We start from the raw sequence: 24,692 nt of genomic DNA on the forward strand, positions 1-24,692 counted from the left end.
ATAACCAAATAGATGAAAACATATACTTCGTTACTTTCTTGATTCCCACAACAAAAGATTATCAATTTTTCAAAGTTGTGAGAAAAAAAATTACTCCAAAATTATATAATTTTTGTCACTAAAAGCATTAAGTCATTAAGACTCTCAGGTTTCCCAAGTTGCTCTTGAACATGCACATAAAGGCGATAATGTTCCAGAAATATTTCTGAGATATAGCTGCCTTTGAATAACTCCTTTCTGAAATTCACCTTTAAAGTCAATATTTATCACAGCGTAATTCAAATCAAGCTTATAAAAGTGATCTACAATTTTTCAGGTCTTTTGGAAGGTTTTCAAAATATTGAATTAACAATTAAAAAGACATTGGAGTAATGAGCAAATTATTCAGTTCTCACAAGTACTTGATGTCACAATTTTATTGGCAATTTTGTCAATGCCAGCAACATGCAGCATTTATTAACTGGCAACTTAGTGGAAATTGTCTTGGAAGTCAAATTAGTTGTAAATTATTCACAGAGACACTGAATTCCTACTTGGCAATGTCATAGTTCAAAAGCATTTTTATTACACTTTCCTGTTCTTCAGTTGAAAAGCCATGCTTTTTGCTACTATTAGGCATGCCCGCGATGCTCATGCCAAGTAGTGGCAGTATCAAAACTAGAGTAACACAGAAAAGAGAATTAAAAAAAAGTGTAAGTCAAATTCAAATTTTTTATTAGAAAGTATTGTCCTTTGCATACCAAATAGAAGCCACTGACTTCTAGAGGGAATATGCAGTTTGCTTTTCTTACCCCTGTTTCTCTTATTTTCAATACCACAAAACAGTAGGATATTTGGGTACCATAAAAAAGTGAAGATTAAGGCCAACAGACAAACACTGACATCAAACTTATAAATTTTCCCTGAGTAGTATAGGGCATCAATAACTAAGGAAATGAGACACGATTTTATTTGAAAGTAATTCTTAAAAAGTTAATTGGAAATTGTAAGGTTCTAACCTACCCCTTTTGAATCGGTAAAGGTTGAAGATCTCCAACAGGTAATCCATCTGAGGTAAAGTACTTCAGCAATTCTTTAGCATCCAGTAATGTGATTGAGTCCCGAGGAACCTCTTTGTGGCCGAGCAACTGTTCAGATGAATGAGGTAGTGAACCAGTTCTGGGAAAATAATGTTATGCAGATTTATTAAAAGTGGATTCAATATACAGAAAAGCCAGAGTCAAAAAGAAAAAAGTAAATTCGAATTCACCATAGTCAGGAAAAGGGGATATGAGCAGAAACCAGAAAAATACACCAAGAACACTGGAGAATTAAACATTTAGAAGAGACAATAAAGTAAAATATTAGCAAATCATTTAGTTTCTAACTATATTTTTTAAAATCTTAAGGTCACAATAAAACTTGCAGTTATCATGTCAACAAGTAGTATTTTAACTACTTAAATATAATTACATTATCTATTAATGATGGCCTATTATTCAGTGGTGTGAAGTTACCAATTCTATATAATTAAAATCTACATTCTCTTATATGTTCTGAAATCCCAGAGTACTTGAAATTTTTGACAGAAGAGACTGAATGTTCCGATTTTCCATGAACTTGAAAGATTACTTGAAGCACAACCATGAAATGAGACAATACTCGGAAATCTCCCCAAAGTCTCTTGTAGCCATGATTATGACATGATGAATAAGCACTGAATCATTATTATGTACCTGAAATATATGCGGGACTTTGTATTTTCCAAACTACTTTACATATAATATAGTCTTAATCCTCACGAATTCCTTTGAAAAAGATGGAATAGGTCTTATCTCAAAATGAAAAAATAACTAAAAATAAGTACTTTGTAAAGCAAAAATCAGCATGCCAAGCTTAAAAAGCAATTATTCCTACTTTTCAAATAAAGATGCGAATATACAAAAGGTTATATTGCAGACCCAGGGTGATACAGCTATTTAAAATGATAGAACTAGACTAACTCCAAATTAGTTACTATTTCTGCTCTATCACTCTGTAAAAAGGAAAAACTCACAGAAAGTTTAAATACTGGAAAGTGAAAAACAACATAGTTTCAGTTAGATGTTTCCAGTTAAAGGTTTCACTATGCACTGAATCACAGATCACCATAGCTCTGTTACCATAGCATAAATAAAATATTTCAACGTCTGCACAGAAAATTGATTTCCCAACTTGGTTAATCCAACTTTTTCCTGATTATTTTATCACTGAAATTAAGCATTTTTACTGATATTTACATGATTAAAATGTTGACATTATAGTTTTAAACATATTTCTATACTTTAAAGATCACTAATATACTGACAGTGCCTCTTTCCTCTTCCTATTCCTTTGTTTTTAAACTGAAAATATTAATCTAATAAAAAGTCAACAAAACACACAAATTTTCTCTGGACTTCATACTCCAGCAGGGTAGGAGCTATACAATGATTTTAATTTGTAAAGGTATAGAACCATGTTCCTTTCTCAGTGTCAGTGGTGATGGCCCAGAATAAAGCCCCCGTAATTTAGTGCTGGGTGAAGCACCAATGCTTCTTGCCTGCTGATACCCCGAAGTATGCCCTAACGTGAAGCCTAGCAAACATGCTCTACCCCAGATCTCACTTCTTCTAACATTAATATAAGTGAGAGACGTGGGGAACAGGACTACACCTATGGAAAAAAAAATACATGCCAACTACCTATAGAAGGCAACATGGCCCTAAATTCTTAGTTAGAAACAGACAATCGAGGACCACCAGACACTGAAGAAAAATTACACATAAGACAAAAACACCAGAAGAACAAATAAAACAACTGCAAATGAAAATGAGACAATTCAAGAAACAGATGAAACAAGTTTAAAGAAAATTCTAATTAGTATCCTTATAGTATCATCTCGTCTCATTATTAATAAAAGAATAATTGCTAGAAAAATATGGCAGAAGAACAAGAGAAATTATTCAAAATTTTAAATATGACTATCAAAATTTTTAACAGAAAAGATGAAAACAAAGGTAAAGGAAAAACCCCAGAACATACAGCAGAAAAGTTAAAGAGTGTTAAGAAAAAAATCAAATTAAAAAAATCCAGAATGTTTTATATTAATTAAAACAGGTATTTCAGAGAGAAAAGAAAATAAAGGCAAGAATAGTGTTGAAAAAATAATAAGATATGTCTCACAGTCAAAAAAAGACAAAAGACTTGAATCGAAAACCTCTCATACCATGCATGGCCTCTTGTAATTTCAAAACATTAAGGAAAACAGAAAATTGCAAAAGTTTAAGAGACAAAATAAAATTACCTATTAAGGAATAAAAGTTGATCTGGCATCAGACTTCTTTTTAAGATAAGAAATCCAAGAAAATACAGAACTAATCTAAAATGTAATCAAAAGAAATACTAGGACAACAAATATGCAGGTAGAGTTAGTCAAATTAGAGTAGGAACTCAGAGAGAAGAAAATAAAATTAAGAACTGTCTATTGTATAAGGTTTAGAGATAGAAGATAAAAAGGGAAGAAAAACAGGGGTGCTAATTACTCATCTTTCCCAGTCGGAAGTTTTAAGATATTGTTTAAAACTGGTAGGCAAGAAATTGAGGTTCACTGGTGGGTAACCTGTTCTTTTCCCACTCTTCTTTCTTGTCTTCTTCAAACACCAGGGATTCTCGAGGAGTGGTCTTATCCTCCATTTCTTTTCTCCTCATGGTCTCATCATGTGACTCATCAACTATCATGTTTGGGAAGCCCTACTGATGATAACTCCAAATTGAGCTCCAGATATTCCCACAGTCCACTTGTTATTTCCACTTAGATAATTCATAGATCAAACATACCATTCCTAAAGAAGCATTCTTGATTTTTTTCCCCCAAAACTGTCTCACCCCGTTTCCACCCATCTATCCCAGAAGAACACCACTCACTTGATTGAAGCCAGAAATCTAAATGACCTTCAATGTTTTCTTTCCTTCTCTTTCACATCTAATACATCATGAGAAGCTCTTCACTAGCTTACCACCAACATATCTCCCAAATTTGTTTCCACTACTACTACTCTAGTTTGAGATCGCCATCATCTCTCATTTAGCTTACAGAAAAGGCCACCTAACTGATCTTTCTACTCTAATCTGTCCCTCTGGCTATTTATTTGCTGCAAGAAAGCAAAATTTTCATAAAATCATATCCCATCATGCTTTCATATGAAATCCTTCTGCCAATGCACTTACAATGAAATCCAAGCACTGTAGGAGGATCTGTTTGGTCCTGTGTGACTGAATGTACTTCACCCGTTTATTCATTAGATCTCAGCTCAAATGTAACCTCCTCTAAGAGGTCCCCCTGACCATCCACCTCATTTAAGTGAGTACTGTCACTTGCTTCCCCACAACAAATAAAATTATTCTCCCCCAGTCTTTTTATTTCATTCACTATACACAGAGTAATTTACAATTATTATATTTACTTGTCTGGTTACTTGTTTTGATTGCTTCTCTCATTAAAAGGTTAAGCTCTAGATGAGAGGGGCAGTGCACAGCTTGCTCTTCCTCATCTTCCCAGCGCCCGACACATAGTTGGTACTCAGTAAATGTCTGTTTCATGTGTATGAAACAAAGTTATAGCAAATATTAAAATGCTATCCATGGAGGAGCTAAAACTAAAAATGCAATTTGTAATATTTGAGAGAAAAGTAATGTAAGAAACCTTAACTTATCTTTTATTCCATCATTCAACAATTATGTACTGAGGACCTACTATGTACTGAACAAAAATAACAAAAACAAAACAAAACAAAAATTCCACCTCCTACAGTTCAATAATAGGTACTATATAAACATATATGAATGTAAAATAGGAAGAGATCAAAGTGGTTCAAATGAGGTGAGTACTTCTACTTGGTTTTACATGTTTTCATAATAAGATTTTCTTGTATCTTCATATACTATTATTTATCTACGGGCTATGATCTGGAAGGCTATACACCAAAATGTTCACTGTGATTACACAGACCTAGAAGGTACAAGTGCAGGTCAGACAAAGATGAGCATTTCTTCCCCTTTTTAATTAATATACTACTCTACTGATCAACTATTTTCAGTAAGTGTGTATTTCTTTTATAATAAACCTATAAACTGCTTATATCTCATAAACATTTATTTTAAAAAAGAGTTCACTAAAAATACTGGGCTATCACATGCTTTACTACAGATTCAAGTATTACCTCATTTTTTGTTTAGCTTTTTCAAAAGTTTCCAAATTTTGAAGAACATGCCTTTCTGGCCATTCCAGAGGATTGGTTTCTGTTTGGCTTGAGGAATTAGGTTCTACTGGACTAAAATCTAAAGTGAAAGAAATACACATAAGTCTGAAAAGTATTAACATCCTGAACTTTGCTAATAAAAATGTGTATTTATAGACACATACATACGTGTGTGTGTGTCTATAATGGCATACTTACCTGAGGCATTTATTAAAGACCTCTCTGATAGCCTCACCTGTGCAAAAGGCCATAGAAATGTTTGTTGGAAATAAAAATAAAATATCACCGCATAATAAAAGTTACAAGCTAGAATCCACAAAATTGAATTAGCACCATATAGGACTCCTATGGAATAAAAACATAACTTTGCTATTTTGGGTGAAAACAGTTCTATTTATTTATTTATTATAATTTTCATGATTTTGAGCTTTAGGATGTGGAAAACAGTTTGAAATGAAAAGAAGGCAACTCTATAGAGAATATATTGGATATTCTGTGTGATTTTCATACCAAAATAGGAATTAGCTCAGGTAGACAAAAAGTTACATCTTTTAAAAAGATTACCTTGTTCTCAAAGCTACAATGATAAGATAATAAATAAGTTACGATGTTCTGAGTTCTTTCTGAGAAATCAAGATCTTTAAAGATACACACCTTCGAATCACTAACATTCAATGTTATTTTCTACGAATCAAATATGTGTAAAAGTGTGCTTATCTTTCTCGACAATATGCTGTAGTAAACTAATATTGAGATTGCTGATAATATTGGGATTTTCAACAAAAACCTAAAGGGACAGTTTCTATTCTTATTAGAAATTATTATTAATATTATTAATATATTCAAATGGTTTTAACACTGGCAAAATTACTAACTGTGCTACTTTTCGGACTGCAAAACTATCTGGTTTTAGAAATGTTTTTGGACACTGTTTTAATAAACTGATTGAAAATTACTGAACATTAGCTATTTGACTATCAACATTTGAACAAACATACTCATTTTATATTTTTGAGAGGTCTTAGAAAATAATGATTCGGTAAATAAATTTTATTTATTTATTTATTTTTCCCAGAGACAAGAGTCTCACTCTGTTGCCTAGGCTAGAGAGCAGCAGCATGATCCCTGCTCACTGCAACCTCTGCCTCCTGGGTTCAAGCAATTCTCCTGGGATTACCGATAGGTGCCACTATGCCCAGCTAATATTTGTATTTTTAGTAGAGACAAGGTTTTGCCATGTTGGCCAGGCTGGTCTCGAACTTCTGGCCTCAAGTGATCCATCCACCTTGGCCTCCCAAAGTGCTGGGATTATAGGCGTGAGCCACCGTGCCCAGCCTGGTAAGAAATTTTTAAACAAGAAACATAAACGAAAATGAATGTAACTGTATCTTATTTTCCTTCTACTTATTAAACTAACTTTGAATAGTTTAAAATATTTTCAATACCTATATTGAATTGCCCTCTCTAAACACCATCCAAATACAACACTTCCCATTTTTTAGTAAAGGTGGTAAAATACTATTTTAAAGAGCAATAAGCTTTATAATAAAATAACATGCTTCTGAGTGTTCATGTGACTTTCCACTAAAAGTATAAAAAAGTCATTTACAGTTCTGCACAGCTTCACGCGATAAGTTCATAAAAGAATATAACCAATCTTAAATAACAGTAAACATTAAGTAGTTCCTAAATATTACAATGTAATTAACTACTAACTGTACAACCTAAAAAATAAATTACATAGGCTAAATATTAAGAAATAGGTGGGAAAACATTCATATGTGTCATGTCTTTTGTGGAATCATTTAATACAATTCTTACAACAAAATAAAACACAATATTTCATTTTTGTGGCAGTCAAAACACTGGGCTATACTGACACCCAAAAAGCACAAAGGCTCTCTCAGAAACCAAGAACACTTCTTTAAAAAAAAAAACATTTTATAGGAGAAACAGAAATAGAACAATAGAACCAACACAATAGGGGAAATAGGAAAAACTGACCCATAAAATCACAAATCACAGCAAACAAAAAGAGATGACTGTAAGTGGTTAATGAATTGAGGCCATTATAACCTTACATACTTAAATATGAGTAAGTCATAAAGAAATGTTATATTGTAAATGAATAGAGCAAGAATTATAAATAAATGCCAGAAGGTGTATTCTAAGTATGTGAAATAATAAAATAATGATCTTATAAAGGAAAACGTGTTTATGCAGTGTGTTCATGTGTCCAACGGTCCCATGCAAAGGAGACAGTTACTGTAGTTACTGTATTATGAATTCAGTTATCACATTTGACTATGTCAAAGTCTTTAGCAACTTTGTGACAATGTGTAAATAAATGGTTATATTAGGCATTTTCTACATATTGACTTGTCATTTGTCACACATGCTAGAGTTTTTACCAAAAAATGAGCAGATTAAAGAACTTTATTAATTACCAGTAACTCCTAATGTGTATGCTTGCAAATGAGTCCAAATATGATATCTAATTGACCTTAGTGTTTCTTTCATTATGTAACTTACACGTAGATGTATTTATTCAACTCAAAGCTACAAAAGATGTTAAAAATCACAATTTTGTTTTTAGGAGTCATGTTCAAACGTATAATCTGTCAGATTTCAGTCCAGGTTCTAAAAATCTTCCAAATTTCTTTCATTTGTTAAACAAATACAAACTTAAAATGTGATCTAATACTATGGAGAAAAATTACAGGCAGAGAGTATAACAGAAAACAGTTGAAACTGGGGAAGGTCTGGGAAAGCCTCTTTGAGAAAGTGACATTTAAACCAAGATCTGAAGAATGATCATCAGTTAATACGGTAAAGGCTGGGAAAAAAGAATTCCAGGCAGAGGACACTGCATCTATACAGTTCCTGAGGCAGAAAGAAATGTGACATGTCCAAGGAAAGGAAGGACTTCCTGTGGTAAAAAGGAAACAGAAATGTACTAGTACTAGAATAAGCACAAAGTCAGATATCATTTAAGATTGTTACAAACCATATGAAGAATGATGCATTCCATGTGCAATTAGAAGCAATCAAGAAGGTCTGGGCAAAGGAGTGATGTAATCTGACTAGAGATTTTGTCAATCCTTTGCTCAAACCTTTTAGATTTTAAGATGAGCACTCCTGCAGCTCAGTGTGTCAAATGTTCTTTTTACAGGTAGCTCTAAGATGTACATCCTTAAACTTATATTAAAAACTTATATAAAAGTCCTAGCAATTATTTGAGCCCTTTCTACCTTTCAACCCTTGTCTCCCGTACAAATCTTCTGGTAAGCCAATCTCTCTCTTGATCTCAGTTTGCCTTTTTTTAACTTCCATGACCCTGAATATGGTGCTTCTACCTGGCAAATCTCATCTTCTCCTCTCTATCTACATCTATGCATCATTCAAGACCTACATCAACTCCCTTGACTCCTAATCAGCCTTTATGACTATTCTATACTACCTGTAGTTCTCTCCTCAAAATTCATATTTATTTAACCAGCACTTACTTTATACCAGGCAACTGCCTAAGCAATTTAATCTTCAGAATAATCTATGTCATCTGTAATTTAAAGATAAAGAAACTGAGGCACAAAGATGTCAGAAAACATGCCCAAGGTCACAGTGCAAGTAAGCTGCTGGTCTTGCTCCAGATCCCATGCTATAACCATGGAGCCATGGTCTCTCACTTACTGAACACATCCCGCATTTACAAGTAATCTAATAATGTCTCTAGCACCTTTCAGATTACTCTGTATGTTACTTAACTTGGGTACTGACATGCAATGGTGATAATAATGATAATACAAATAACATTTTTTGGTACTTGCGTTCTAAGTGTTTTACAGGTATCAGCTCATTTGATCCTCATAATAACCCTACTAATCCTCACAATAATCCTAGTAAGTGGGCTATATTATTATTCCCATTTAAACAGGAGGTAACAGGTGGAGTTGAATAATTTGCCTAAAGAAATTTAGCTAGCAAGTAACAAAAGTGAGATATGAACCTTGACAGTTTAGCTCCATGGCCTGTGTCCACAAATAAGGTTATTCAAATTCTTCACAACACTAGAACTCAGGAAAGCAGAAAGAAATACAACTAAATATTGAAATGATTTCCAGCTGTCTCCGTTAAGTTTGACTATTCCTGCCCTAATGAATGTTAAATATGCATCATTTTATCATATGTACCTTTACCTCTGTTAAATTTACTATGTAGATTTTGCTTTCCATATATGAAAATGTAGCTTCACAGAAATTCATACATTTCAGCAACTTAGTAAGACTAAATAGAGGGATCATCTTAAAATGCTTCTTCCTCTGCCCAAAAACAATTACACTGAACATACTTAATGAAAAAAGTTATAAGAAAGCTTATAATGTTTAAATAATCAGTAATACAGTTCATCACCTACATATACATACTTGCATATAGTTAAGTATCTAACATTATTTAAATTTGTGAAATACATTTTGATTTGACCAATACATTTTCTAAGTTTTAATAATAAATGTCATGGCTGCCACACACACACACATGAAGAATTAAAATTTAAAGTAATAAAAAACTTACCATTTAATATATTGAAGGTTTTTGTTTTGTTCATCTTTCTTAGACTCATTTTAGGAATCATAGCATCAAAATAATCTAAAAACTGTTTCCTTGTGAGTGCTAACAGACTTTTAAGTTCAGGAACAGAAACTGTTTCAGGCTGCTTTGCCAACTTTCTCCTTTCTAAAAGAAAAATCAATACAATTGACTGTTATTTTTAAGCCTCTTTGGAGCTCATCTATTACTCTTTTGTGGAAAATATCCTCAGAATTAAAGCAAGTGAATTTCTCCAGTAAATCAACATTCCTGTTTTCAGGAATGTAGGCCTGCTTTCACTTTAATCCTATTTGTAGATAACGGGAGAATTTCCAGTTACGTGAGATAAACGGAAGTAATCCATTAATACTAAAAGTTGATAAGAGACAAAGGCAGATTTACAAAAGTCTTCAGAAATATACTGCAGAGCATTAAAATGGTCTCATGTTCATGTTTATATAGAAATAAAATCTGTTAGACTTTCAGTTAAATATGGTAGCTCGGCCACTTCTGTTTCTTTTTCTCAAAACCTAAAATCACAACAAAGAAATAAAAAGGGAGAACAAAAGAAGGAATGATAAATAATGACATTTTTCAACAAATTTCGGAAGACAAAAACAACAGCAGAGAGGTAACTGAGTCTGCAGACCAGAGGAAGAGCCACCTTGGCTGCCTGCAGAGAAGCATTACCAAGGAGTGCAAGGTAGCTGGTGGTGAGATGCTGGACTGAAACAGGACTGGATGCAGCACAAGCAGTTAGAACTCCAGGTCCTTTCCCCATCCAACCCCTTATCCCTCATAGCCAGGCAACACTGCTTGCATTTTCTCTTTTTTTGGTATGGAACATCAGGTATACGAAAAGATAGTATTGAGACTGGGGTTAAAACTTAGGAGGTTAAGTAAAAATCTATTCACTGAAAGGTTGGACTCCAAGCTCTAATACCAAAAGCTAACAGCCACAAATGCCCCACTGGAAATATCAGAGGATTCTCCTTTGGCTAAACTGAATCCTGTCAGAGAAGAGAACTCTGGATACCAACACTGGGGTGGAGTTAGGGGTAGAAGCTCACGAACAAAATGTTGAATTGTCACTCCGCCATACTAAGGTGAAGCTTGACAGACATTACGTTAGAAGTAAGCATAGAAAACTTCAATTTTAAAATAGGATGGAAAGAAAAGAATCTCCAGACATTTAAGGAAAGGTATTGAGGGGAGAGGCAGTTCTTTACTTCCCTGTGCAAAGATCTGATTCAGTGAACACTTTGAGCTCCCCTCTTCCTTTCCCATCACTCACTGAGCTAGTCATGAACAAGCCACACTCTGATAGATTCTTCTGCTCTGGCTTTCATCTGAGTGAGCAAGTCTTCAGCATGTATGTTCTCTGCAGACTTCTGCTGCAGGACTGGTCTGCAGTTGCCTAGCTCTGACAGCCATTCAGTGGCAAACTTCAATGCTGGGTGTATGTATGAGAAGGCCAATATGACCATAGACCTAAAAAGCCATATCCTGTAATATAACTTTTATCTATAATTTATCTCCATCTGTATGTTACTTACATTTATTTTTCAGTCGGTTCCAAAGCTGGGAGGAGAAGTGGGTACTATTCATTGAAAATCTCAAACTAAAAAACATCCAACAGAGAGACTAAGGCAAACAGAAAAAAAGAGAGTTCAGCAGAAACAAAAGCACTGTAGAGAACAAAACCAAGTTTGCTATAATTTTCTCATAGATATATGAGAAGATACTGCACCCATGAAACAAGTACAGGATGCTTTGATACAGAAAAAAAAAATCAATGAACAAAAAATGACTCTAAGCACACAAGAAATCAACTTTCAAAAATTCCATAGAAGAGCTGCAAAATAAAATGGAGGATATCCTCCCAAAACTAGAAAAGATACTATGAAACTAGGAAAGGAAATCAGGCATTCAGTCCAGAAGAGTCAATATCTAACAAGAGCTCCAAAGAGAAGGGGAGAGACAATGGGAGGAAGAAAATTATTAAAAGGACAAAAGAATTTCAGATTTCAAGATATAACTCTTCCATTTAAATGGCCAATCAAGTACACAGTTCATTAAATGGGGCTGGTGGGGAAGAGGTAAAGAAAAACACAATATAACTCAAAGTAAACCTTCTAGAGATGAAGATTCTGGAGACAAAAAGTGGGTAAAAACCAAATAAACCAAAATCAGATCACCACAAAGAATAGGAATTGTATTTGACTTCTCAATAGAAACACAGAAGTTGAAGACAATGAAGGAGTATCACTGAAATTCTGAAGGTAAATGATTTTCAACCTAGAATTTTATCAGTGAAGTAATTAAATTTTCAGACATGCAAGAACTTGAAAAACTTATGACCCATGAACTTTTACTTAAAAAAGTGACTGGAAGAAGTGCACCAACTGAACAAAGGAATAATCCAAGAAAAAGGAGGATAGGGGGTCTAGGAAAAAGAACATTCCAAAAGAAGAAAAGTGGAAGGAGAAATCTTCAGGATATTAGCAAGTCTAACAAGCAATCGGTCCACAGACGAGCAAAATATGAAACACTCCAGGAAAGAAATTAATAGAGAAATAAAAAAGAATTGATGTGTCTGAACACACAATGAATGTTAATGATAAGAGAGCAGAAGAAATGTTGGAGCCTCTGGAAAAATATAACAAAGTTTTGTCCATACAGAAGAGCAGGCAAATTAAAAATAAGGTGATTATCAACCATAAGAAAACAAATAATTATATAAGAAAAGAGAGATGGAATCATTATCATTTATTACATGACTCAACAGCAAACTTATTTATAAAACTATAATAATGTTAAAGCTAACTACTGATCTAAACAAAATTCATGAGTTCACTGTAAGAGGCAGAAAGAGAAAGTGAAGATTATTTGGGAAAGTAAAGTTTTTATCTTCCATAGGTAGATGTTAAGATAATGCCTGAAACTGGTAAATCAAGAAACAGCAGCATACATACATACATTATTTGGAAAAATGGGAGGAAATGCCAAGGGTCCTCCTGGAAGAGCTGAGGATAGCTGTCTAGGAACACTGGGACTAAAAGATGGGGAGGCATGGGTAGCACATTGCTGTTTGCCACTTGAAACTTTTTCAGTATCATTTGATTTTTCAAACTGGTAAAATGAAACTGGTAAATCAAGAAATAGCAGCATACATACATACATTACTTGGAAAACAGGAGGAAATGCCAGAGGTCCTCCTGGAAGAGCTGAAGACAGCTGTCTATGAACACAAGGACTGAAAGATGGGGAAGCATGGGTAGTGCATTGCTGTTGGCCACTTGAAGCTTTTTCAGTATCATTTGATCATCCATGTACTACTTTAATGAAAAATATTCCATTTAAAAACACTTCTAGACTAGTAACATTTTCTTCCAAAATAAAATAGTAACCTATAAATTTATAGAGAATTCAGTGCAACACACATTTATTAATTTTAAGAATTCACTGCTTAAAAGGTGCTACACTGTGTCGTTAAACACAGGATTAAAGCATGATCACATTACACTACCTGAGGTCAGCACACAAAATAATGCAAGGGAGTAGAATAAGAAGGAGGCAACAGTGTCAAAGTTCTACTTGAGAACATCAGCTTCATGATATAAGCCTCTGTAAAATCCTGTGTCACAATGTGGACATTGGTAAGATCCTTCCAGATCTGACCAAGATAACTAACATGGTTTCCACAATCAAAAACATTAGTAACAGCAAAATGAGAGCTGTAATATATTTTGCTTCGATTACATCCTCTTAGTGAGAAAATCATAAGCCTCATTGTCTTTTTCTGCAGTCTGCTGGGAGCCATTCTAAAACAAAAAGTTATTGATGGTTTGCTTTTATCTAAAAGATGCACAGACTAAAGTGCTTCAGAAATTAGCCCCTATGTTTTTATTGATGTTAAAAATATACTCAAATTCGAGACCAGCCTGGCCAACATGGAGAAACCTCATCTCTACTAAAAATACAAAAATTAGCCAGGCATGGTGGTATACCTGTAATCCTAGCTACTCAGGAGGCTGAGGCACAAGAATTGCTTGAATCAGGAGGTGGATGTTGCAGTGAGCCAAGATCATGCCACTGCACTCCAGCCTGGATGACAGAGAAAAACTCTGTATTTAAAAAAAATGCATATACATATGTACACACACACACACACACACACACACACACACACACTCAATTCTGAACCTGAACCTGACCTATACTTATCAAACCTGTCAATTACATTACAATTTAAAGAACAGAGTAAGAATCCATATTGACCTTAATGATTAAGAAAAGGAGAGAGAAAACAGATAAAGTTTACGAGTTATGAGCAGGATAATTGGGCAATACATAATCTCCACACAAGTAAGTTTGCATGTAAGTGGCAGATAAATATTTGAGAGAAACACATTGGACTAAGATCTAAAAATGAGTCAGCACAAGAATGCTATTTTCCTAAAAAAGCTAGTAATAACTAAGGACTTATTAAAGAAAAATGTAGAAGCAGAACATCCAAAGGAATCAGCAGGTCAAGCATCAGCTTTGCACTGGGTTTTATGAATTTAACAAGATGTAGGGAGCTCAGAGTAGAGACTGCAATACTGGAGCACAATGATAATACTGCTGTTTTCATACTTATCTCACATCATGCTGAACAGTCTTTTATTTAAAATTGTTCGGCATTCTTAAGCTTTTTTGTGAAAAATCAGTAAAATAAGATTTTTAATATTTCCAAATAAAAAAGTTGTAAATTACCAATAAATTTGGTAAAGTATATATCACAAGCATATAAATTTTAAATATGATTCTTGAACCGACCTCAGGTGATCCGCCCACCTTGGCCTCCAAAGTGCTTGGATTACAGGCATGAGCCACCATACCCGGCCTATATATTTTAAATATGATTCTAATGAAATAGTATTAGACAGAATTCTTAAAATAAAATTACTAAAAATAAAAATTAAGCCCTAATAAATTTTATTTCATTTTTGTTTTAAAAAACAAAGTGCCTCAATAGTGTTATTAGTGAGTACATTTTTGTGTACATTTTTCTAGCTATTCTTTCTAATTTAGTATTAGAGAAATAGAGGAAAGAGAGTAAACTTACCCTATGTTTTCTTGATAATTTGAGGAAATCTTTTTGAAGAAGTTTTGTTTTTCTATAAACACTATAATCTCTGGATGGATATTGAACCACTGATTTTTCAAAGACACTTGTTCCCACTACATTCTTTAGTTTTCATCATGTACAAATAAATTAACTGCATTAGTTTAAATACTTTTCTATTCACACTTCACTTATGTGAAAATCACTGAAGTAGATGCTTAAGACATGCTTTCATTGGAAACTTTCTTTTGCTGTCGTTTGCCTCTGCCTTTTGAGACACAGGCATTCTAAACAGATACATCTTTGTCCACAAGTTTTTAATCCAGTATTAACTCTCTGGGTAGAGAAGAGATTTGTTCAGTAAGCATTTTCATCATAAATAGATTAATTGGATCATTAATCTGAATCAAGATTTAATGCTTCAGATTGCAAACTGGCCATTTCATGGACATACCCAGAGCTAGTGTCTCCAGCAGCAACTAGCTCTAAGGTCTTCTTCAGTTTCAGGTTCCTAACTAGTAGTGGCATCCCTACAGATGTGCTTTTTTTTTAAAGCATTTCTGTACCCTCTCCTGCTTTCTCACACCAACTCTGTTGAACTTTTCACTCACACTTCTAGGCAGCAACCTAGTTATAACTGCCATGTTTCCCTTCCCACACAACCAGGAGGGATGGACCTACTGGGGTTAAGTCTTCTCCTTTCACAAAGAAGAGATGTAACAGCTTCAGAGAGGTCCCTGGTCTTCTACTCTGATCGTTTTTCTATTTGAAAAGGTGAGGAACAAAGGTGAAGATGAGAGAATGATGATGTTGAAGGAATTGAATTTTAAAAAGCTGCAAGAGGCTTATGGCAAGAAAATCTGGGCCTGATGGGTTTTTGGCAGGAATAGAGCGAAGTTAAAAAATGAATAATACAGCTGGCTGATGTCTGAAATAAACATTTTACAGCCATAACAATACTGGTATTTCCGTTAATGTGTGTGTGTGTGTGTGTGTGTGTGTGTGTGTGTGTGTGTTCGTTACAGCACATACCACCCTTTATTAAAAATGATTTGCCTTTCTAATTACACTTTCCTTGAGCAAACACCATTATCTTGGTTTAAAAAAATCAACGGTTAGAGGAGCTCAAGACTACACAATTACCTTGGATTTTTACAACTGAAAAAGTTTGTAATGTTTACATAAATAATTGAGACCAAGTATTCTAAAATTATCTTCTATTCCAATGCAAGACACTAAAACCAAAAAAAAAAAAAAAAAAATTATCTTCTATTGAATAGTCAGGCTACCAAATTCACAATTTTTAAATATTTTTTTTAAAAAAGAATGATAGATAATAGTTCTTATTTTATAATATATGCTATATATAATTCTAATATCATTTTTTTCTACATGCAATTTAAATCAATTTCTTAGAAATTACATAACAATAAATAAGTTCAATTAGGTAATAAATGAATGCTTAAAATTTATATTAAAAAATTAAAACGTATAACCAAATTAACTGTAATAGGAGAAAAATGTGAAGTTATGACACCTTTCTGAATAAGAAAAATCTATAATGCCAATGTCACTCAGTATATGAAATGTTCTTATTACTGATGATCATTATTAAACTCTAAGAATCAATGCTCAAAGTAACACATTAATTTGCCTAGGACTTGTATTTTTTCCTATTCATAGTGTTCAGCTTCTACTACCAAAAATACATAAAATAATATTTTATCAAGAGTTCTACATTAAATAGAAAAAAAAATTTAAATATCTTTTCTAGCATGCAATTAAAAACAAATTTTGAAATACAAAATTTGTCTGATGAAATATTTTTACAAATGTTAACAGTGATGTACAAATAATAGAAAAACTCTGAATCTAGTGAAAAATCTCTTCTACTCTATATTATCACTATCATAAATAGTTCTATAAATAAGTAGCATGACTAAAAGATAAACTATATGAGAAAAAGTGTGCAAATAAAGGTAGCTCATGTCTGAACAAGTCAACATTTTTAGAGTAGGATGAAATGTACAAATTGTTACTTACTTAGGCATTCTTTCAAAGCTAAAACTTGAACATTAGCTAACTGTTTTTCTCTCTGTACAATCTGCACCGCAGAAAAATGTGGAAGTGACAATAAGTCAAAAGGAAAACCTGAGAAATAATAAATTAAAAAAAAGGTCAACATTAAAGATGCCCTCTGCCAGTTCCTGGGAAATGTGTTATAGCAGTGATTTAACAACAAATAAAAGTCAATCTCTCACCTCTCTTGATCTTACACATTTCAAAGTAAATTATAATAATTAAGCAGCAGAAAATAAGCATACTCAATTATTTTGCATTTTTAAATACTGACCTGATTCTTAAATTAAGGGAATTTAGATAGCAAAGTAGAACTCCCTGAATCACAATTTCTTCTACCCAATCAGAAATCACAGATAGGAAATGGTAGCTAGTCTGTAAAGATACCCCGAAAAGCCACTAAATGAATCACATCTCCTGTTATTTTTTTCTGTGCAGTCCCTTCCACAATGAATCCAAGGTAGACAAATGTGCTACATGGTCCCATGATAGCCTTAGCTATGTCTCTCTCCCCTTTCTTCATGCCCATAGTACTCAGAATAACTGTAGAATGTACTGGAAATGTACTATCTTGAAATAGGGAGGAACTGCCCAGGATAGCTTGGGCTTTCTTTCTCTGTCCCCTAAAATCAGGATGTCCTTCAAAGCTTTGCCCAATGAGTCACACGGCCCCTGAAATTTAGAAGCCAGGTCAGGCTGCCTTTTGGGATTCCTTAGCTGTGGTACAAATGGCACACGTGCAGTCAAGACTCCATCTGCTCTGGGAAGCTTCCTGAGCCTTGGGGTATGGCTCACAACAGAACATAGGCTTCTTCTGTTCCTTGCTGCCTGTCTATAAGAAATAAACCCGCTTCACATAACTTGTATGGGAGTGTGTTCTGACACACTAGACCAGGACAAATTGGTAACCAGTACATGGTGGACCTAAACAGTAGCCCAGGGGGCAGCAGAAAGATGTATTTAGACTCCTGTTCCTGGTGGTTGGCATAGTGATGATCTTCCCTATTCTCCACGCTGTGGTAGTCCTCCCTAATAGATTGTTAATTACTGGAGATGCTTCACATTATGTAACAAATAAGGTAAGGTAAACGCAACACTGAATGACTTCTAGCTAGGACATAGAAAGCGTTGCAGCTTCATAGAACAATTGCTCTAAGTCAGGAACCATGTAAGAGGTCAACCTAGGCCAGGCACAATGGCTCACGCCTGTAATCCCAGTACTTCGGGAGGCCAAGGCGGGCAGATCGAGACCATCCTGGCCAACATGGTGAAAATCTGTCTCTACTAAAAATGAAAAAATTAGCTGGGTGTGGTGGCACGCACTTGTAGTCCCAGCAATTCAGGAGACTGAGGCAGGAGAATCGCTTGAACCCGGGAGGTGGAGGTTGCAGTGAGCCGAGATCATGCCATTGTACTTCAGCCTGGCCACAGAGCGACTCTCCATCTCAAAAAAAAAAAAAGAAGTCTGCCTATCCTAAGACCACGACGTTGTGAGGAAGCCCAAGCTAGCTGTAAGTAAAGGGCCTGTGGAGAGAAAATCAACCCTCAACTGTTCCAGCCCTCCTAGCCCAGGAACCAAACATGGGTGTGAAGAAGCTATCTTAGACATCAAGCCCTATGGAATCTTCAAAGGACTGGAGCCCTAGTTGTATGTGATTGTAATCATATGTAGGACCTCAAAATAGAAACATCCAGCTGAGCCCATTCAACCCACAGGATAATGAGAGATAACAATAAACTGCTATTTTTAAGCTAAATTTGGGGTAGTTTGTTATGCAACAATAGATAACCTATACAATAAAGCCTAGGAAGAAGATGGAAATAGAACATGTGGCTCCACATATGCTAACTAACACACACAAACAAATGTAAACATGTTTTTCTATCTAACGTAACACTTACTCAATTTTGTTTCCTCTGTCTTTGTTTTCATCTTTCCATGAATTAAATTGAGTGCAAATGAGCCATTGATCTGGTTGGCTGAGTGAATCAATGTGGCTTTACATCTTCTATTGCCATTACCTTGTAACAAGAGATAATAGCTAGAATACTCCCCTTTCACTTCAACATCTGGAACTAAACAAAAACAATCATCTTGTTAAGTATTATGAAAATTCAGCACACAACACAACAGAACCATATATTTGGTCCACAGGTTATAATGACATTTCTATATTATTTTAAAACAAGCTGTTAATACATTCAGGGCTAATAACTGTTCATTTAATTGAGAAAGCTGTTAAAGCAAAAAATCACAACAAACAAATAGCATAAATCTTTTAGTTTAAATTAAAACTATGACTACTCATTCTTTAACTTTTGATCTGGCTTACTCGAGTTCCACAGTATATTTCTTAAATAACACATCAATAATGTATACCATTTACAGCTTCCATTTCTTTAAAGGAAAATAAACTGACCCCTGCAAACACACACAACACAATTGGTGGGAGTAGAAGTGCACAGCTGTACTTGGGAGTAGCTTTTTGCTTCTTGCAGTGTGCATCCATAATGTATTTTACAGAAGGAATGGACAGCATTCATTAATCTGGCATGCCAGTTATGTGAAGGTCAGTTAAGAGAGCTTCCAGTATATTTTAAAAGCAAATCAAGTGAGGGTTATAGTGAAGGTTGAAGAAAAAGTGAAGCCTTTGAGATTAAAAATAGAAGCAGAATCCATTTTGTCGAAGATGGTGAGTTGAACATAAACATTTATATTCACTATCTCCTGAAATTCCACTAAATGAGAATAAGTAAATCTTAAAAATAGCATAAACATATAAGAACGAACATTTGGAAGAGACAACAACTAAAATCTGAAAGTAGAAAAGCATATGAACAATTGGTAACAGACTTCAATCTCTTCCCTGCTAAGGAAGCTGAGAAAAACAGCAGAGAAAGCCCCAAAGCAACACAATTTATACAAGTGTTCTCAAGAGGCTCCGGAATGGTGACCCCGGAGAGCACTGGAAGCAAAAGGAAGTTGGAGTAGGAAGATAGTTTGAAAGTCAACTTGAGAAACAGGCCTCCTGGTCCCTTATTCTGTTCAGGCAAATGACTGTCAGAAGATTAGAGGCTTATTCTCTAGAGAGGGTAAAACAAAGTGTATTTGGCTTGAAGATATACAAGGCAGAGTTACACGTTGATTGATTGATTATCAGGGAATCAAAGTGAATGCTTACCTCTTTAAAAAGTTACCTATGTCTCTATTTCCCTTAAGTTTATTTTAGGGGCTATCAGGATGGCAGGGTGAGAGTCTGTGGAACCACTCCCCAGCAATACAAGCACAACTGATGAAATGATCCTAAAGGTATATACCAGATGAAGAAACATTTATTCAGGAAAATATAATAAGATTAGGGTTGGGAAGAAGCAGGTTGGATAGACTTGAGCTTCTATCCATCTGAGTTGGGAATGGGTTGTGAAGAAGCAGTTTGTGGCTTAGTTTTTAAGAGTTCACAGCACTTCAGCTGCAACCTGCTTCTTTCCAACCCATTCCCAATGCAGATGGACAGAAACTCCAATCAAAGTGGCTATGGCCAAGAAAAGGGGTCTCCCTCTTCCCTCCACTCCCAATCAAGGTTTACAGCATCTCACAGAATGAGCAGGATGTCAGCATGTCTCATCTCCTCATTCTGAGTTGAAGAGACTAAATTCCTGATGCATATGGTGAGAATTCAGGGACTTCCTTTCTCCACTTAGCCCCTATTCATAAGGTAGAGGTTCTACTCTAGGATAGGCAAGCTGAGAAATAGGGACCCAAATGTCTTTATGTCAGCACACACTTACAGGGCAAAGTTTCTATACTGGAAGAGGTATATGAAGACCAGGCCTGGCATGGTGGCTCACCCCTGTAATCCCAGCAGTTTGGCAGGCCAAAGCGGGCAGATCATGAGGTCAGGACAGCCAAACTATCCTGGCTAACACGGTGAAACCCTGCCTCTACTAAAAATATAAAAGTTAGCCAGGTGTGGTGGCCCGTGTCTGTAGTCCCAGCTACTTGGGAGGCTGAGGCAGGAGAATCACTTGAACCTGGGAGGCAAAGGTTGCAGTGGGCTGAGATTGTACAACTGCATTCCAACCCGGTGCAAGGCTCTGCCTAAAAAAAAAAAAGAAAAAATAGACCAGAAGCTACATGCTGCCCCAGCTACCAAAGTAGTGGCTCAGAGATTCTGCCCAGGGGAAGAGATCTTAAAACAGAAAGCCCTAAGTTCTTCTCAAAGAAACTGATTTTATCTGAAAAAGATTGCGGGTAAGTTGGAGCCTAAAGATGGTCTCAAAAACTATGGAGACTTGGTAATAAGCAATAAAAAAAGGCTGGTAATTCATCCAATTAAGAGAAACAAGCAAAAGATGTAGTTCATTACACATAACCAGGGAATGAGACAGCTAAGAAGAGCCATTTTGGTGTTAGAATCCAAATCAAAGAATGGCCTCGAAAATGAACCAAATTTAAATGGATGTGGAACAATCTGATCCCCAATGCAGTGTCAAAAACAATAAAGCAATTAGTGAAGGTGGAAATTTTAGTGAAATATAAAACAGCTGCATGTGATAGCAAATGAGGCAAAGAAGATATCAGGGAAACGGGAAAGGGAGGCAGTCAGGCAAAGACCACTGTATTCCCAGGGTAAATGTGGCCATACTGAAGACTGCGTCTTCTGAAGAATGACACCAAAGTCAAACAGACTTCATTAAAATTGCCTAACCAACTCATACAACAAATAAGTATGCAAACAACAATAAAAAAAAACCTAATAAGAGAGAAGAATCATTAACCAATAGCTACAATATATTACCTAAAATGTCATCTTTATCAAGAAATTATGAGACACACAAAGAAACAAGAATGTGTAATACATACAGAAGAGGAAAAGCAAGTGACAGAAAACACTTGTGGGATGTCCCAGAAGGAAATAAAACAGATTTAAAAGCAAACATTATAAATATGTTCGAAGAATTAAAGGAAACCACGCTTTAAGAAGCAATGAAAGGTATGATGACAATGTCTCATCCAATAGAGATGAATACAGAATCCAATACAAGAGAATACAGATGAAAAGATGTAAAATAAAAATCCAATGGAAACACTGGAGTGGAAAAGTACAATCAGTCCTTTTAGACACAAATAATTGAAAGACATTTGGGAAATTAACAAATATGTAGAAATTAAACAACATGCCAATAAATAACCAATGGGTCAAATACGAAATCACAACGGAAATTTAAAAACATTCTAAGATAAAAGAAAAATATAAAATTTATCAAATAGAGCTGAAGTAGTGTTAAAGATCTCAATCAATAACCTAACCTTCTACCTAAGACACTGAAAAATGAGGAAGACCAGCAATTCCACTCCTAGATTTATACTGAAAATAATTTTAAGCCTGTACCTGTATATTCAGAGCAGCATTATTCATAAGAGCCTAAAAGTATCAACAGCCGAAACATCCATCAACTCATGTGTGGATAAATAAAATGTGGTATATCTAAATAATGAAATATTATTCAGCAATAAAGAGGATGATGTACTGGTAAGTGCAACAACATGTACAGCATGAATGAACTTTGAAAACATATTAAGTCCAAGAAGCCAGTCATTAAAAACTCTATGATATTATATGATTACACTTCTATGAAATGTCCAGCATAGTCAAATCTATACAGACCAAAATAGATTTTTGGTTGCCTAGGGGTAGGGGAGGAATGGGTAGTGGAAATGTGGAATAATTGCTGATGTGTATGGGGCTTCTTTCTAGGGAGATTAAAATGTCCTAAAATTGATTGTGGCGATAGTTGTAAACCTCGGTGACATTTTAAAAAACCACTGAATTGTATACTTTACAAAGGTAAAATGTATGGTATGCATTATATCTCAATAAAGCTGTATTTTTAAAAATTATCTTAGGAATATAAAGTTATGCTCATTAAAAGAAAGTTCTTTATCATACTTTAGTTCTTTATAGACAACCACAAAGCATATAAAAGATTCTTTTATATAGTATATAGAATGTGATACATATACACATATGTACATCCCAAAATACTAAGAAAGTACTGTAATTTTATTATAATAGATACAGTTTATTTCACAGACATGAAGATACTGTGGTTTGTAGTCCATCCCCAAAACAATCATGAAGTAACAAAAACCATTTTTACAATTAGATTGCTAGAGTGACATTAATTCTGTTCATAAACTGCAGTTTCAGAAAATGAAATTAAATGAAGGTTATTAGAAAGGAAAAACACTTGTTGTTACCAAGTGTTTTTTAATTAATTTCAAAACCTATTTGAAATTAAGGTTTGCCAAAAGATACAGTAACTTTAATTCATTTACCATTTTAGCTGCTTGCTCATTCAATTTATATATATATATCTTCAATTTAAAACATTCTTTCCATATTTATTTAAAATCCCATCACCTTTATTTGCATTTTAATCACTGAAGCTTGTAACTACAACAATCTTATTTTCCTCAAAAGAAAAATACTTACTGTAAAGAACTCCCCTAGCCGTAATGACTTTGCAGTCATTTCAAAAATGTTGCTCCAGATCTGGCAGGTGTTAATTGAAGACTTATAAATAACTTTTATGTAAATACCACAGAGAGGAACAGACTTACAATTAGCATAGTTATTCCAGTCTCATCACTCTTCCTAACGTAATAAAGGAAAATGATTACCAAAAAAAGGTCTGTCTATTTTCAACTGTTACGTTTATTTACATTATCATTTGATAAGAAGGTGTTGGCTTGTATGCCCCTTTTCCACTGAAAGCATATACATATATATATACATTATGGATATACTATAAAGATAAAATGGAAGAAGTAGAAACTACTAAGTAACCATTAATTGCATCAAAGTTTACATATAGCATATAGACTACAATAAAGTCTTATGTCTTTATTACTATTAGCAAAAAAATTCTTATGTAATAACAATCAAGTTATATTCTTTGTCAATAAGTTTCTTAGTGGTTCTTAAAACCCTATAACACTCTTTTTGAAAAATAGTTAAACAATATGAAAACACAATCATAATAATCAAAGGATAAATAATATTCCACATGATAGAAGAAAAAAATATTCCAGGTCTACTGGGAAAACAGGATATTCTGAGTAAGTGAATATTCTGACTTACTGATAATTATATATGTTCATTAAGAAATGGCAAAATAATACAACCAATTATTTTAACAATAATTCCAAAAATGAAACAATAAAACAAAAGCTAGTTTCCAATGTAGGCATCTTAGGTGGCTACACTCTTTTCAACAATGAGATCATTGTTTAATTCTAGATTCAACTTTTGAAACAGCCCTTAGTGCCAGCTGAGGAGGCATAAGAAAAAAAAAATCAGCCTAATTACTTCATATTTATAAAGCATCTTCAATAATGTATTACCTAGCTTGATACCCCACTATATTCATCAGAGTAAGCTTTGAACAATTTAGCATAAAACTGGGCTGCCACTGAAATTGTTTAAGAAAATGCCTGTGGTTCAATTTTAAAAATAATCTAAAATGGTTTTTAAAATGATAGTATTGTTGAATAGGTGTATGAAGCCTCACTACTGTGAAAATTATAAAAACACAAGATTTATCAATTTCATCATGACTATTTTAAACAATTAAGTAATATTAGGATCATAAAT

The 24,692-nt window shown here is 34.3% G+C and overlaps 1 protein-coding gene across 4 annotated transcripts in view; it reads right to left on the reverse strand.

The window, feature by feature from the left end:
- Positions 1-24,692, reverse strand: part of MTBP (MDM2 binding protein) — an 80,839-nt gene that overhangs the window by 22,921 nt on the left and 33,226 nt on the right. For 2 of the 4 annotated variants that reach the window (XM_002759272.6, XM_078353263.1), the window contains exons 12-16: positions 18,937-19,110; positions 16,999-17,106; positions 9,831-9,992; positions 5,220-5,337; positions 1,003-1,158 (exon numbers count right to left, since the gene is read on the reverse strand). In XM_002759272.6, coding sequence (XP_002759318.3) covers positions 1,003-1,158; positions 5,220-5,337; positions 9,831-9,992; positions 16,999-17,106; positions 18,937-19,110 — 718 coding nt within the window. The remainder of the gene's footprint in view (positions 1-1,002; positions 1,159-5,219; positions 5,338-9,830; positions 9,993-16,998; positions 17,107-18,936; positions 19,111-24,692) is intronic. The other 2 variants (XM_054246782.2, XM_078353264.1) reach the window with 1 other exon arrangement.

Source organism: Callithrix jacchus, chromosome 16, assembly GCF_049354715.1.
Source record: "Callithrix jacchus isolate 240 chromosome 16, calJac240_pri, whole genome shotgun sequence".
In the NCBI taxonomy this organism is placed as follows: domain Eukaryota; kingdom Metazoa; phylum Chordata; class Mammalia; order Primates; family Cebidae; genus Callithrix; species Callithrix jacchus.